At 41.0% G+C, this 16,301-nt stretch overlaps 1 protein-coding gene across 1 annotated transcript in view; it reads right to left on the reverse strand.

Annotated features, from left to right (window-relative positions):
- scfd2 (sec1 family domain containing 2) overlaps nucleotides 1-16,286 on the reverse strand; it is a 101,168-nt gene extending 84,882 nt beyond the window's left edge. Inside the window, exons 1-3 of the mRNA XM_031753888.2 lie at nucleotides 15,361-16,286; nucleotides 13,780-13,948; nucleotides 4,279-4,403 (exon numbers count right to left, since the gene is read on the reverse strand). Of these exons, the coding sequence (XP_031609748.1) occupies nucleotides 4,279-4,403; nucleotides 13,780-13,948; nucleotides 15,361-16,174 (1,108 nt within the window). The 5' untranslated portion in view covers nucleotides 16,175-16,286. The remainder of the gene's footprint in view (nucleotides 1-4,278; nucleotides 4,404-13,779; nucleotides 13,949-15,360) is intronic.
- Nucleotides 16,287-16,301: the final 15 nt, after the last annotated feature.

Consider the following 16,301-nt stretch of genomic DNA (forward strand, 5'->3'; position numbering starts at 1 on the left):
ACGTTTTCTCATTGTCATCTGATCTGTCAGCTGAGCTCTCATTTTAACTACCATAGCTGCAGCAAAACAGAAGAACTGCTTTAAAACGAAATGTTTGGATCTGTAAATTTGAATGCATTTCAAGAACCGTGCATTCCTTTCTGGTGGTGACAAGCGCCAAGTACTGAAATATTTCCATTCAGTCTTCAGTGCATTGGGTGTGCATGGAATAAGAAGCTATTCAAAATAAATATAAATAACATCATTACTTCAGAATGTCAGTTTTGTTAAGAAGCACCCTACATACATATAAATCAGTAGTACTGCAGTTTCTGTAGCTTTTCCACACAAGATGGTGGAGAAACCTGAACCTTTTGGGCATTTCAAGAATCTTTTGGGTGCATTTATTGTAAAGTCAGCCATAAAGCAAATCACATTTTTAGTCTCTTGCTATAAACATCTTGATCTTCTGCGCATTTTAGCCTGATGTGCAGAAGTGGCGATTGAGACTTGGCTATGATCAAAGTCTTCAACAATGCAAGAAGGGGCAAGGGCCAACAATGATTTAGTCCGGTTACTGGAAGATGACTTGAGTTCTAGGTGCACAGGGTTACTCAGAGGGTAAGTGATGTCTGATGTCGGAGTGAAGCTGAGTGGTAGCCTGCCTCAGCAGCTGGACAGCCTCATAAGTAATTCTGTGTGGATGAGGGACACAGGAAGGCTCAGAGATTTTTATTTATGCACTCCAAGAGGAGGAACATGTTGGAGCCTTTATCTGAGGATGTATGTTAGGGATCCTTTCAAGATTTTACTGTACATTAGAGCAGAGGCTACAAGTGGGCAGCTACACTGTTGCAGCACTTAGTGTCTTCAGTGTCTCTCCAAAAAAGCTTTTATCTCTGGCTTTTCTTTAGTTCAAACTTAAAGTAAATTTCAAACTGAATCTGTTGGGGTGGGAGACGTCATTTATTCAAATTCAAGAGTGATGTTTGAAGTGCATCACTGGAAATTTTGATTGTATTGTTTCTGTGGTTAACACGACTGATAGGACAAATCTATGTTTACAAATGAAATGATTCTCATTCCTTAAAAGTAAACTAAGATGCTTTGAAATTTTAAAAGATCTGAGTGTCACAGTCTGGCTCGAGGGCCATGACAAATAATGGGAAGAAATCACTTGAAACAAAATCTACCAATTTATTAACTTAATTAAGTAGAAAACTATAGTACTCAATGAGGGGTTCTAATCAGTGTGTCAGTAGTTCGATGATTGAATGTTAAGTATGCATAGTGTTGTGCATTTTAAAAACCTAAAATGACAAACCCAAAGCCAACCATACAAATAACATGGTGCTGGGTAAATGTAGAGAAGGGATGCAAGAGCTAAGAAAGCCAGCTTAAATGCTCCAGGTAGACTGGCCAGGTGCTCCCAGTTGCACTGTTTAGCCCCAGCTATCAGCAAACTGCAAGAAAACACAGCAGGCTCTGGCCAAGGCACAGTGCCATCACATGAGTTAAACAGTTTGTGTGGATGTGACTGGTTGTCAGGGGCGTAATTTCCAGGGGGGTTAGGGGTGTTATGACCCCCCCAATAATCAGACCCAACCAATATAACCCCCCCAATAAAATTATGAATTATCTTGCATAAATAGGCTGTTGATTTTCTTTACTCATTTCAGCTATTACCTGGAAAATAGTTGCATGTTTAATCATCTGGGAATTTACCCAGATTTATTTATTTATTTAGACATTTATTTAGACAGACCCCCCCAATGTTCAGCACAAAGTTACGCTGATGCTGGTTGTAACATAATGCAGACCTGCAAGAGCAGAAAAGAGATGATATACAGAAACTAGAGGGGCATTTCCTAAGACAAGTCATTCACAAAGGTCAATGTGCAATCTTGTAATTTTGAAGAAAGAGATTTCTATGTGGCTTGTATCTGCCATGGTCCACCTCTTCACAAATTTCACAATATACATTCAATATAAAATTCAACAATTTTTCATAGAAACAGAAGCAAAAACGACTAAAAAAATGCTATGATCAGGTCTTCATTTCATTTGCTTTGAAAGGTAACATGCAATTTCAAAGATTCCTTGTTCTACGTGTTTAACTCATTTAAAATTCACTTCTTAAGGTTAATTTATGAATTATGCTACTGGTGACACTGGTAACACTGTTGGGACACAGACAAATCGATCAAATCAATCATAAGCATCTACATTAGTATGGGAACCCTGGTATAAATGCAGAAAAGCAGAAAACAAAACAAACGTCACTTCTCGGTGACGTTTGAACTGATTTAACACTTGGCAATCCACCTGCCAAGTGTTAAATAAATCCGACGAACATTTGTTAAACAGACAAAAAAAAAATTGCTCCTTTGTAGTGACAGAGAATCCAATTCAACAAAAACAAAACATGAAATGAATAGGCCTGCCTTAATTACTAGATAAAATATAACATTTTTCCTCTTACTCACATGTATACATGTGAGTATTTAAATTTAGTTTTCAAAAGGGAGAAATTACACTGCTAAACATAAACACATCTTTGCTGTTCCAAAAATGTATTTTTCCCCAAATCAACTGTCCGCTTGACTCACGCTCCTCTGTCGTTAAAAGGCTGGACTGTGTCACAGGAAGAAAGGTCCTGTCAACACATCCCATTTACTACGCGGTGTCCGTGCACGCAGCACATACACAGACGGTATAAACTTGTGACGCACACATATGCACGCATATATACAAACACAAGCAGATGGATGAGATGAACGCACGTTTATGGAAGATGAAACCGAAGCTGTCCAGCTAATTCCCTGCAAAGAGCAAAAACACCAAAGATAAACACTGGACTCTGCAAAACCACATACTGTACATATCCCTACACAGAGCCAGGGAATTTCATCATTCTATTGTGCTGTGAGAAACCTGACGGGTTATATCAGGCGCTGAGAAATGGATTATTTTCTCTGTTTCTCACAGGATGATCTTATCCTGCTGAGATGAAAAGAAGCCAAGTTGGGTCAGTCTGTATGTGAAAATTCAGGGCCTGGAATACAGCGATATCCTCTATTCTCTTCTGATCTGCATAACCCTACCAGAGTGAGAACACTCTTGGGTGCAGGGGGAAAATTTTCCTCTCCTAGTGAGCGAGTGGGCACTGAGAGAGCAGATAGGTATTAATGCTAAGCGTTTTGTGTTACTCGGTTTAGCTTGGTCTCAGGAGCAGAGCATGATGGATTGAAAACTCTGCTGGTGGGCAGGATGGGAACTGTGGGGGGTGCTATGGGAGCTCAGGGGGTTTCGTGAATTCTGGTCCTCTGCCAGTGGGGTATAAAGGTTCAGTGTTAAGGATATTACAGTACCCCCTTCTCTCACTGCTTCTCTCGTTTTCTCTCTCTCAGCAAAAACATTAAGTCAACAAGCTGTCAGTGAACCAGCAGGCGAAGCTTCAGTGCTACACCTTCTTTATACATTTTGCTTTTAACGTCACTTGATGTTGCGTATTTCTCTAAATAAAATCCAAAAGCCTGCACACATCTGGAATTAGAGGGATTGCCGTGTGTGAAAGGAAACAGCCATGTGTAGATTTGGACGCCAGACAGAGTGCCTTGGGTGTGAGCATATGTGTGCGACCTCCAGCATATTACAACCTGCCTGTTACGAGAGACGAGACCTTCTTTACCTCGTAGATTATAGGAGCTAAGGGACCACAGTGCCCCTCCCTTTTACACCCCCTTTTTTGCCAGATGCTAACCTGCATATTAGCCATGAACGCGAGTGTGTGCGTATGTGTGTTTGTGGGAGTGTAGTACATCCATTACCTCTTTAAGTCAGAGGGTAGCATAAAGGTGAACGTGCACAAGGACACTCTACACTCGTGCACGTAATGACTTTATTTTTGCGTGCCTACGCATATTTTTATCCCTCGATTCAGTCCCTTTGCTTCATTAACAAACAACAAAAGTTTTCGAAAGCAGCATGTGTGCAAGCAGCATGTGTGTGTAAGTGTGTGTCATAGAGCCAACATGTGGTTCAGATTTCCTTCTGTGGCCACATGGGCAAATACACAGCAAGGCAAAGAAGCTTGATTTCAATAGGAGGTGCTTTTGTAATGTTTTTGAGAGTGCTGAAAAACATGACAGAAGTAGCACATGATTCTCTTTAAGCAAGGAAAATTCTACATACTTTATATGATACGACTGTTCTGTTCTGTGTTTTGTATAAGTTAGTTCTTAGTTAATGTGAAACATGATATGTGCTCTGCTCTTTCCATGGCATAGTGATTCTTACCCATGCTCATCTTGATTGGCAGATTCTCTTTACTGGCTGCTTCCACTAGTTGCCGGCGGACCTCTATCACCCCCTCTTTGTGTTTAGTGGTCAGCATGGCGTCCCACAGTGACCTTGCAGATGACCTGATAGGTAGAGCAATCAAAACAGGCAAGTTTAGTCATGAGGAAAACATAACACTGCAATAGAAAGTGAACTGAGTTTTTTAGCACTAACAAGCTGAGCAATGGTTACTTTTCTTGCTTGTTTGTTCAGAGTACACAGAACAAGATGAGCATGATTGAGCTCAAGCCTCAGTGATAGAGAGCCTACTGGTTGGGGACTGGTGACTCCCTGATGGGAGCCCTCACAGGAAAAAAGTGAAATCAACAGAGGGAACATTAGGAATGTTTTGCATCCACCTAAAAGATCTGTGTGCCAACATTCCTCTGGACTGATAACCACCGTCCTTACAAAAGTAAGTCTGGAGACTGAGACTCGTCTTTGTGCCATCTCAGGCCCTAGTGTTTTTTCTTAACACGCTATTACGAAACACACTCTAATGGGAGACTGGCGACAAGGCATGCGTTTAAGACCATTACCATCTGCTTGCAAGCAGAAACAGATTCAAATCTTTCCCCAAAATAATCTAAGAGTGTCACTGAGGAGCCTCATCATCATTAAATGAATAGAAGTGACATTTTTCTTACAAAACAGCCTCTATATAGGAATTTCAGACCATATTTTATGTCTCTGTACAAGTTGGTCTAGTTTCTTTTCTTTTTTCCCCCTCATGATAAGAAAACTTAAACTTTGCTTGAATTAAAGGACATAAAAAGCTTACATCATTGTCTGTGCTTTTGACACCTATTCAGACAAGCGGTCATGATCTTCCACATACTCAGGAGTGCCCAGAAACAAAGTAGAGAAAGAGACTACACTGAGAAAATGAACAGAGGACAGAGAGAAGGTAGGAGGGACCTAGTTGACAAATCCACTCTGTTTTTCTTTTCTTTCGTCTTTTTTAAGAACTTTTTTCTTCGCTCGCCTTTTCTCCTTTCTAACTGCTGCCATGTGTTTAATATCAGATGTAATCTGTTCCAGACCTTGGGTAGGGGCTAGATGGGGAGAAGAGGGGCTCACAACGGGACAGCCGCCATCTTCACACTAGAGCTAGACACAAAGACCAGCAAGTACGACTCAGCTGATGACAAGTGTTAAATACAAAAAGACTGTTACAGTAAAAACTTTGGGAAAATAAGGAAAGCTGAATCAGACAGTTCATAATAATTACCTGATTTTCTGAATTCTTTGCAGATTTTTCTGGTTAATGAAGAGCCATGGCAGGGGCCCATTCCCTGAAAACTCGATGATGCATTAAAACTGCTAAGACTAATCAAATCATGTCCCACATGCTTGTCATGGCTGAAATACCAATACTGTGACTTGACCCGGCCATACATAAGTAACCACAAGTTTGTTTGAGGGTGTGTGCATGTATATGTCTGTGCACAACCTTGCACATCTGCATGTGTTCTTGTAAGTTGGAGGGCCTCGGCAGAGTAGGAATGAAATATGGTTCTCATTTGGCTTATTGCCCACCCAACCCCCCAAAAACCACAGACGTCCCACTCCCCTGATGCTTTCCTCAGGCCATTTGGTCAGACGAAGGTGGGGGTTTGAGCTAGAATAATCCCCCCGGGGGTGAAGTTTATATTGGCAGGGTGCGAGACAGAATCAGCCAGAAACCTTATTGAGTAACTAGTCTACTATGGAAAGGGGTAGGAGGTGGGGTGCTGGGAAACTGGGGTTCGCGTGTTTGGTCATCTGTGTGTTTTTTTTTCTGAGTGCGAAGTGCAGAGTGAAGGCTCTCTTAGTTGAAAGGCTGCTCACACAGAGACTGAAGGGGGCACTCTTGCACCTGACTTGTGTACATCACGTTGAATGCCCTGTCTAGCTTGTTTGGATATGTTGAGTGGGGGTTTAAACTGTGGGGGTTTAAACTGTATGGGTGTTTGTACCCAAAATAAATTCTATTAGTAATGAGTTTTGTAACATTTTAAAATAGCTAAACATCAAATACTTGCTTGAAGAAAAATCTGTGTACTATTTTAAAGAATGGCCATGTAAATGTCTGTTAATGTTCCTCCTACCACATCGAACCCATTAAAGAAAGTGGGGTGGGTGTGCGTGTGGTTGGGGGGTTGGGTAGCATTCCTGGAAGTATGATGCAGCATAATAGAAGAGTTTAAACCATGGTGACTCAGGATTTCATGAGCCCCCCCAGTTCATCATTTTGTCAAACATGTATGTGCATACGCACACTTACGGTATGTGTGCCACAAAAATCAGTATTTATGATTCAGAAAGGAGTCATACGATTGATGAAGCCTGAAGGAAAAGAATTAGATCGCCACCTGGAAACTCCCCCCACATAAAAACCAAAACACCCTCATTTCCTCACTTACCTTCACTGGTATCTAACAGTTACAGGATTACATGTAGTGAGTATGTGGTGACTTAAAACTAACGACTGACACAATAAACTCATTAGATAAGTATTTACTGAGGTTTTAGCTAAGTGAGCAATGAGATTTCATAATCACAGACTTCTACTGAACTGGACCCCTCAGTAGCCATTAACAGAGCGCAAGTTAGGTCTCCTTCACACAGGCTTAGAGACCCGTTAGCGTCCATCTGGCAACTACCAGGCATACTGTGAAAAGTGTGTATTCCGGAACTGGTTGTTTTCTGGAGGTTGCTGCAGTTGCTAGTCTAAAATTGACCACAATGCATTATACATTTCTGCACCAAAATCCTTCCTGGAATTGTTGTGATTGCTAGCAGTTTCCCACAGTCACCCACAGTTTGCATGGAAGCCATCAACTTGACAGCAAATACTTGCAAACTACTTGCCATGCGGTAGAAATGTTTTGCATTTGCATTTTGAAATGCTGGTTGCAGTGGTGAGGCATAATTTTTACTTTGAAAGCAACAGTTTCCACTTCTGACTCCATCTTTCATACAAAATACAGGCAACCAAAGCAATCACAACAACAGTTCTGGTGCAGCACTCTCTTCGAGACTGATTTTAACCAAACACCAGCCAGTAACCTCTAGAAACCACTCATCAACCGGTGGATGATTTTTCTCTAGTTCCCAGAGATTGTCAGGCGGGTCATAGACCAGTCTCCAGGCTTGTGTGACTGAAGCTTAAGGCAACCAAACACCGACTTCCCTTTTCAGTCCTAAAGGGTATGCCCATCTTTTATATAAGATCTATGAAACTCCTTCATAGAATACGCTGGCATCTCTGCAAAAAGTGACATTAACAAACTACATTACACTCCAGTGCAAACCAACATTACTAATCCCAATGTGTTAAAGAGTATTGAAGTTTCACACTCAGCAGACTGCAAACCCAAAGAGTAATCCATTTCCCATCACACCTGATTTAGATGATCTGTGTATTTTCCAGTAGAACTGCACGTAATAGACATGCACTAACAGAACTGTGCAAGGTCAGCCCCATTCCTTGGTGAGTTAATTTATGGAGTGTGTTTAATGGGGTAAAAAACACTGTTGGTTTTCTGTAAACATCCCCATCTAGCACAGGACATGACATGAGAGAGAAAGAGGGTGGGGGAGTAAAACCAGACCTGGCCTTGAGTGTCTGTGTGTTCTGGCGAGAGGGACAAATGACCCAGTGAATTTATGGAGAGAAAAAGAGGCAGAGGAGTTTTGCAGGAAGCGAGGAAATGATGGGAGAGGCACACCAAAAAAGAGATAAATAAATAAATATATAAAAAATAATAAAAAAAATAGTAAAATAAAACAAAATGATGTGAATTTGAGGGTCAGTTCTATGTGTCTTAAAACTACACTCCTTTAATAATTAGTAAAAGGTTTTTCCTTTTACTACTCCAACTAAAACAGTAAAATATGCAATGGTTAAAGGAAAGGAAGCTTAAGGAATTTTGTACAAAAGTCATCTCCCTATAGGTGTTGGCTGCACGTGAAGTCAAATTGAATGAAATCTCCTCAAGTGATGTTGCTTAAATCAGTCCTGATTGGAGCTAAACACTAAAATGTTAATATAACCTATAGATCCTGGTCCTTGTGTTTACATAAGGAACTGCTAGTCTAAAATTTCTGAATCTGAATTGAATCAGTCATTGTGGATAATGTAGGTTCGAGGCTTTGACATAAAATAAAACGCACGGAGTAAAGAAATGTCTGAGTGATTTAATTCATAGAAATGATGTACATTTACTTTAACACGTCAAAGACAACTACAAACTGCTACAGCAAATAAATAATATCAAATGCACCAAAATAATTAGGAAAATGAAATGTGTCAATTCATAAAAAGTAAAATAAATGGGCACTTCTGTGGCAGAGGTGTGGTCCTGGGCTCAGCTTCAGGGGAGGTGTGGTGTAGTGAGCACAAAGGGGGATGCCAGGGAGGTTGGTGGGATGTGAGGGTGATTTTTGGCTAACAAGCTCTTAATCATTTTCAAAAGATGTCGATTAAATCTTTATGGCTAAGTGAAAGAAAGTCAAGTCTTCTGAACAGGGTTATCGTAAAGACATGTTAAAAAGTTTCTTTTTTGCAGCACTGGCAGAATGCTAAAATGTGGGAGAAGGTTAAAAATTAAAGGATCTTGATGGGGGGAAATGGAAATGCAGGAGTCTTCCTCTCCTCCTCTGTCTTGGCTACATTCACATTTCAAATAAAAGCCAGCAGTAGGGGCTCTTTGAAGGAATGGGCCTGGAGGAAGTAAAGTACCATTTTAGGGAGAGGTTTTATCAACTCAGTTAACTAATACACACCAAGTTTCCTGAACAGCTCTTGTGTTCTGCAGCAAAAATTAAACGACAGAGCAGAAGACAGCATACAGGACTGAAAAGGTTATGTTATCTCAGTCTTGATGGGAACACAGAGTACATGTTGTTCAGGTGCAAGTAATCTATTTGATTGATGTACTCTGAGTTTCAGCTTGAGATACCTTCTTCAGAAGAGTAAGCAGAATTAGGGAGTGAATGAAACAGAAACAAGTTAAGAGGAGAACCACAAGACACATCAGCTTACTCCATCCCTAAATGGCTAAAACTTTGCATCTCTGACACTGATATAAACTTTATTTTCCAATCAGCTGTACCTGTCATTAACCTTTAGGAAACGTGAAAGTGAATAAAATCAGATTAATAAAATTGAGCCCGTTTTCAAAGGATAAGAAATTATTTTCACAATTTAATGCAATAATTAAAAGATACAAAGCAAAACTGGTTCTCATTTTGGTTTGACTATTATTTTTAAGAAATGAAAAAGTCATTTTCCCTTTTTGTGTCTTTTCCTTTGGGCACACTTTCTGTATACGAAACATTTATCATTAGTTGTAAAATCAGCCAACACTGAAACCAGTTGCTATAAATGTTCATTCAAATACAAAGGCAAGAACCTCACATTTGACCAGAAGCCACATCCTATGTAGCATAGTTCAACTATGCTTGACCCCGTTTAAAGAACCTTCTTCTTGTGTGTCTACATTATGCAGGACTGTATAGGAACTCATACTATACTGTTGGCAAGGAGCAGAATGGTTGCTAAGCTTATAAACCACTGAAAGACTTATTCAGCTGTTCGTGCCACTATTCACTGTCTAAGTATAGAATAACAAAACAATCTCTAACCTATAAGGAGAAACCGTAGAAGAAGCGTGGTGACTTTTCATACTCTACTCTTATTCTTGGTAGAGTAAAAACAGGCTTAGCTATCCTCAACTGCCTGTCGTTTGCTTTATCCTCTCCACCCTTTACTATCTAGGCTGTTTTTGTTACTTTTCTCATACTGTTCGAAATCAGTGTTCATGGCTTTTATTCATGCTCATATTTCCCAGCTGGGACAGAAATAGGTGTTTTCCCTCTTTTCTGGTGGTATGCATGCAGGATCTGCAGGGCAGATTTGTGGAGATGGCAGCCATGTAGTGTTTTCTCATGGTAGGGTGCGGTCGGTAACACTGTTTGGCTCAATCTCTACAGCTCCTAAGGCAGGCCCAGTTCACCTTGGCCACCCATACTTGCTTCTGCCCACACTGCACACACTCCCGCCACAGCATCAAGGTCCAAGGCGGCCAGATGACGGGGGTGCAGGGTTCAGTCTGAGACTGAGGAAAACTCTGTGCCTTCTGCCAATGGGGTTCAAATGTCCTACTCAGGATCAAAAGGGCTGTGAATCCAAGCACAGCAAATTATACAGACGGGACTGGAACGTACTTGACCACAAACACACACACACGCGCATATAAAACAACACTTTGACTGCCACTTTCACTCATCATCTTTCTATATACATGAAGTGGCGCACCCTGGTGCCGTTTAATGGCTGGAAAAAAAGGACAGTAGTGGCATAGCAATAGTAGATGTACAAAAACACTGCACGTAGAGCCTAGGTTTGCATGTGCACTCACCCACACGTTGTATGCTTTCTTTCTGGCATGATTACTACAACCACAGAGTCAGGCTGTAGGATATGGAAATTCACACCAGGTTATGAAAGACAATACTAGAGTAATTGCACAGTAAGTGTGGGGTCTTGCCTGTAGAGCTAGAATCAACAGCCACCCACAGAATGTTTAAGACATAGTAATCTATAAAAATATCCTGGAATTACAGAGGGAAATATCATACAAAAGGTCTAAATTAAATCCACACCTAATATTTAAAGGGTTGAGATGGCATACATAACATAACCAAGAAAAACACTCCGTTACCCACGCTAAATATAGCTAAAAAAATCATGGGTAAATAAACATCCAGTAGGAGGGAAGAACAGTAGACCTCTAAAAACTCTGTCTTGAACATATTAGAATGATTGACATAAACGCTTCCTGCGGCGAGCTGTGCACTTGAAGCCAGTTAAAGAAAGTGGGAATTCTAGGCATCTCCCTTGCTCTGCTTCAGCAACATTTCAATCTCTTACACATCTGTGATAAGGCTCAGCTGGATCATCTGCTTAGAGATAGCGTAGGGAATAACTCTCCTGCTGATCTAACTGGCCCTGATCACAGACATTCTCCACCGAGACTGTCGTCATTTACTTATTACTTTCAGCAATACTTATCTGCATTTTTTTTTAATGTGAGCTCTTGGCAGAGCTTGTTCACAATATCTGAATGGATCGTCTAAATGTTTTAAGATCTGGTGTTTGGCTGGGAGTCTGGTCATATTTGGTGAAAAGCTCAGGAACAGTGATTGTGGCTGGTACCTTCGTTTCTGTTACCAGTTTTCCTTGGGGTGGCCCATTTATACCATCATAAAATTAACAATGAGAGGGCAACCTTGTTGATGCTGTACTTGTAATTATCCAGATTTAATTCTGATGTGCAACCAAGCTATTCAGAGCAACTACAGTAATTTGTGGGTATACCGTAGGTATTTGGTAGATAGGAATCCAAACTTGAACCGTACATCCATCCAAATGTTGGGGTAACCCTGCCTAGTTGTCCTTACATAATTACAAGGGGAACACCAACTAGAAAAATGGGTTCTCTTACAAGAGAATCTTTACCATAGCTCAAAACAGCCCTTGCTGCATTCAGTATATGTGTGAGTCCATTCATGAAATCACCGCAGTCAGACATGCTGCATGACAGCTCAGTCCACTAAACTCTTCTTCTCAGTCAAAGTCTTTTCCTCCAGCAACCACATAAAGGGGCAAATCCAGAATGGAACACATGATGTAGGACTAATCCTTGCCATGGATAACAGCACCACCGCAGGCGCCTAGCATGTGCATCTGCAGAGCTAAGACCAGAGGCAGGTTTCACTCAACTATTGGCACTAATGTTGGTCATGTGCCACTTAGGCCACTTGATGTAGTGGGTAGCTCTGGCTGGTAAGTGTGCATTTGTCCATAAGTATGCCTGGCTTGGGGAGAAATCTATTTTCAGGTTGTGTTAAAGGATGCCTTTTTACTCACTGCCAATTTATAGAAGACAGTGATGTAAAAAGAGACAACAATATAATTGTGTAAAGTCTCCAATTAATCTAGCCTGCATGTCTAAACTGCGGTAGGAAGCTGGAGCACCAAGAGGAAAACTACATTAGGACAGCAAGATCATGGAAACTGGAAACACAGAAAGGCCCTAAATGGTGTAGAGTTCAAATCCAAACATAGCTGTTACTCTATTTATATTTAACTTACTTGTGGGATATCATCTTAATTTATTTTCTTAAAAAAATGCTCTCTTAAATGAATAGTCATGCTTTCACTGTAAGAAACAGGGCCCTTTCTGTAAACAAAAGTACTTTTTTCCCATAACATATAAAATTAGGAAAGGAAAGCTGGCTTTGTGAGGCAAGAGAGCTGACCTGTCTAAACTCTGTTTAGACAAAAGAATTTTATCCATCCAACCATCTTTTTTCTTTTCTTTTTTTTAACCACTTGTCAGGGTCTGGGTTGTAGGACTGGCAAAATTCCCTCTCCCTGGCCACCAAGGTGTTCCAAAGCCAGCGGGCAGACGTAATCTAGCATGTCGTGAGCCTGCACTGGGTTCTCATCCCAGTTTGACATGCCTGAAACACATCACCTAGGAGGCATTCTGGTTATATCCCCAAACCACCTCAGTGGAACAACCTCCACATAAAAAGGATGTAGCAGCTCTACTGTCAACTCCTCCTCAATGACTGAGCTCGTCACCCTACTACCGAGGTTGAGCACACACAGCCATCAGAGGGAGCACATTTCTGCCATTTCTATCTGCCTCCTTATTTCTTTGGTCACTATACCACTGCATGTAGAGCAACCAGTAAACTGACAACTTTACCTTTGTGTACCAGTTTATTGATTTGGACTGGTACAGCCACAGCAGCTGTCAGTCTCCAACTCCACTTGTGAACAAAAACGTTAGATACTTAAACTCATTAACTTGGGGCAGCAACTCATTGCCAGCAAAGATTGAATAAACCACTTTTTTTACACCAGAGAACCCTGGACTCAAAATTTAAAGTGCAAACACATTGTATGAAATGCCAAAATAAAATATTTCAGATTTTTACTTGAGAAATATTGTTGCAGGTAGGTTATGGCTATGAGGGTACAGCAGACGACAATACTGCATCAATACTGACATTTACTGTTTCAACAAATTGCTGAAAATAGGTGAAATGAATGATCAAATGGTTACAACACATCACACAACAAAAACAATATCAAAGGGACTACAATATTATTATCTCAATACACATTCTGATATTATAGCTTAGAGTTATGGTTAAAGCTGAAAATGCTGCGTATGTCTTCAATATGTACTAAGATGTATGTAATGTATACAAGTGATATGTGGTACTTCTGCAAGTATTGTAAATAATGGGGTCAGAGTAGCCTTGTGGCAAAAACTAACACCCCGAGCTGGTCATTGCATCATGTGATGAGCTATTGCCAAGGCACCCTTATGAGATTCTACATGACGGTGAATGTGGTGATTGCTCTAAATTAATAGAGAAATTAAATACACTCACTGAGTCTGTGCAAGACAGCCAGGGGCCAGGATATTCTTGGAGTGAGGGGTTTTATGCAGACTTGTGAGCTCCAGCATGTCCACCTGCACGTCTGTCACATGACCCGGTAAGAGTTTTAGCACAGTCAAAACTTTCTCTACCAGGTTGTCACCATGATGACCAACAGCCCCTGTAAATGTATAAATTGGGGATTTAAAACAAGAACAAATATATGTTGAGTATGTAGCAGTCCTTGGCAACACAACAAAAATTTGTGCCTTCTATACCAGATAAAAGGTAAGCAATTAATTTTCCCAAGGAGCCACAAAGAAAAATGGGAGTGTTGTGGAAGGCCACATCAATAAGCTGAACATTCCCTGGCTACTTAGGTTACTTGGTGTAATGGGTAGCTCTGGCTGGTGAGTGTACGGTTGTCCATATGTATGTTGGTCTTGGGGAGAAAAGTATGCAAAAATGTATGTGCGTCAGAGGATAACTTGACATAAATATTCGTTTGGAGGTGGCTAAGGTAATATCTGCAGTGCTCTGCAATAACTAATCTCATCGTGGGTGGTATTTAATGATGCCAAATTACAGAAGACAGGATTGTAAAAAGAGGCAACAGTATAAATGTATAGTCAGAAATACAGAAAGATCATAGAAACTCGACACAGAAAGTTCCTAATTGGTGGGGATGCTCAAACCCAAGCATATCTGTTATTCTTCTTTAATTTCAATTATCTATAGGATATCAACCTAATTTGTGAGGCATAATTGTTTTACATTTTTAAATTAAATTTTCTCTTTTACATGAAGAATCATATGCTTTCACAGTAAGAAAGAGGCTGTTGCCAGTAAACAAAAGTATATACACCAATCAGGCATAACATTATGACCACCTGTCTAATATTGTGTTGGTCCCCCTTTTGCTGCCAAAATAGCCCTGACCCATCAAGGCGTGGTCTGCACTAGACCCCTGAAGTTGTGCTGTGGTATCTGTCACCAAGATATTAGCAACAGACAGTTTAAATTCTGTAAGTTTTGAGGTGGCCCTCCATGAATCAGACTTGGTTGTCCAGCAGATCCAACAGATATTTTAGTGGACTGAGCTCTGGGGAAGCCAAGTCAACATCTCAAACCTGTTGTTGTGCTCCTCAAACCATTGCTTTGTGGTAGTTCTCAATATCCTGCTGATGAGTCCACAGCCATCAGGGAATACAGTTTCTTTGAAAGGATGTGCATGGTCTGCAACAATGGTGTGCGTCAAACTAACATCTAAATGGACGGAGGGACCCAAGGTTTCCCAGCCGAGTAAAGTATCACATTGCCTCCATTGGCTTTCCTTATTCCCAATGTGCATTCTGGTTCCAGGTGTCCTCCAGCTAAATGACCCACACACACCAAGCCAGGCAAATGAAGGAAAAGGTGATTCATTAGACCCATCTAAACTTTCTTTAGATGAAACCCTCTTGGGAAAATGAACTGCTTACCTTTGTGCTAGACATTTACTTGACTCTTACCACTCTCACTGTTATGATTCTGGTGTGATTTGGCTTATGCAACACACAGAATGATCAAACACAACATGGTTGCAAATTTTACCTGTAAGATCCATCGTTCGATCCACAAAGATGATTGATGCTTTATTAGGGGATGTCTTCCTTCGGTTTTTTGCTTGAGGAAGATTGGCAAGTTCCCCTGCTATGATGCGGCTCATTGGACCCAGAACAAAACTCTCCTCTCTCGTACCTGTAGCCTCAAACATCGAATTTAATGCTGAAGCTAAGGATTTGATTTCAATTTGCAGTTCAGCAGGGAGACAGTGCATGTCTATATCATTCAGGCTTGCAAATCGTCTCTTCTCTGGTCGTTTTTCATTGATGATATCCAGGTCTGGCGAGAGGAGAGGGAACAAGTGCGCAAACGGGGGTGTAACTATCAACTGCTGTGACACAGGGGCAAAGACAACTGGAACATGCATGACTTCCGCCGTGTAGTTCATATTTCCCATCCACTCGCACAATTTCTCTTCAAACTGCTCAAACACAGGGCTTCCTTCCATTTCTGTCGTAACTTTGTTGGCGAGCAGGTGCACGGAGTGAGCAACGGTGGTGAAGACAACGCAGTACTGAAAGTGACTGAGGGATATGATGTCTTTAATAATGTCAACTGTCCTTCCTTTCAACAGTGTGCTCACCACAAACACGGCTTTGGGCTCATTGACACCGCACGCTTCGAAACTCGAAAACTGCTTTAAATTCCTGGCTCCAGCTTCCAATAATGTGGCAGCTCCTCCACTCCAGTGGAGAGACTCTGCACATTTTTCATCCATGAAAACAACCGATTTCTTTACCTTCGACAGCACCTTCTCCCACATCAAGAGGGGGAATCGCGTAAACTCCTCAGTCGCCAACATTTTCCTAGTTATGTGTATCAGCTAAATTCACCGAAATCAAAGACACATCAGCAATATCAGCTTAAGTAGCTCCAACAAAACAAACACACGAGTCTCTTAAAGGTGACGTGGCAATGGCCCGTCGCAT

This window comes from Oreochromis aureus, linkage group 23, assembly GCF_013358895.1.
Source record: "Oreochromis aureus strain Israel breed Guangdong linkage group 23, ZZ_aureus, whole genome shotgun sequence".
NCBI classification, from domain to species: domain Eukaryota; kingdom Metazoa; phylum Chordata; class Actinopteri; order Cichliformes; family Cichlidae; genus Oreochromis; species Oreochromis aureus.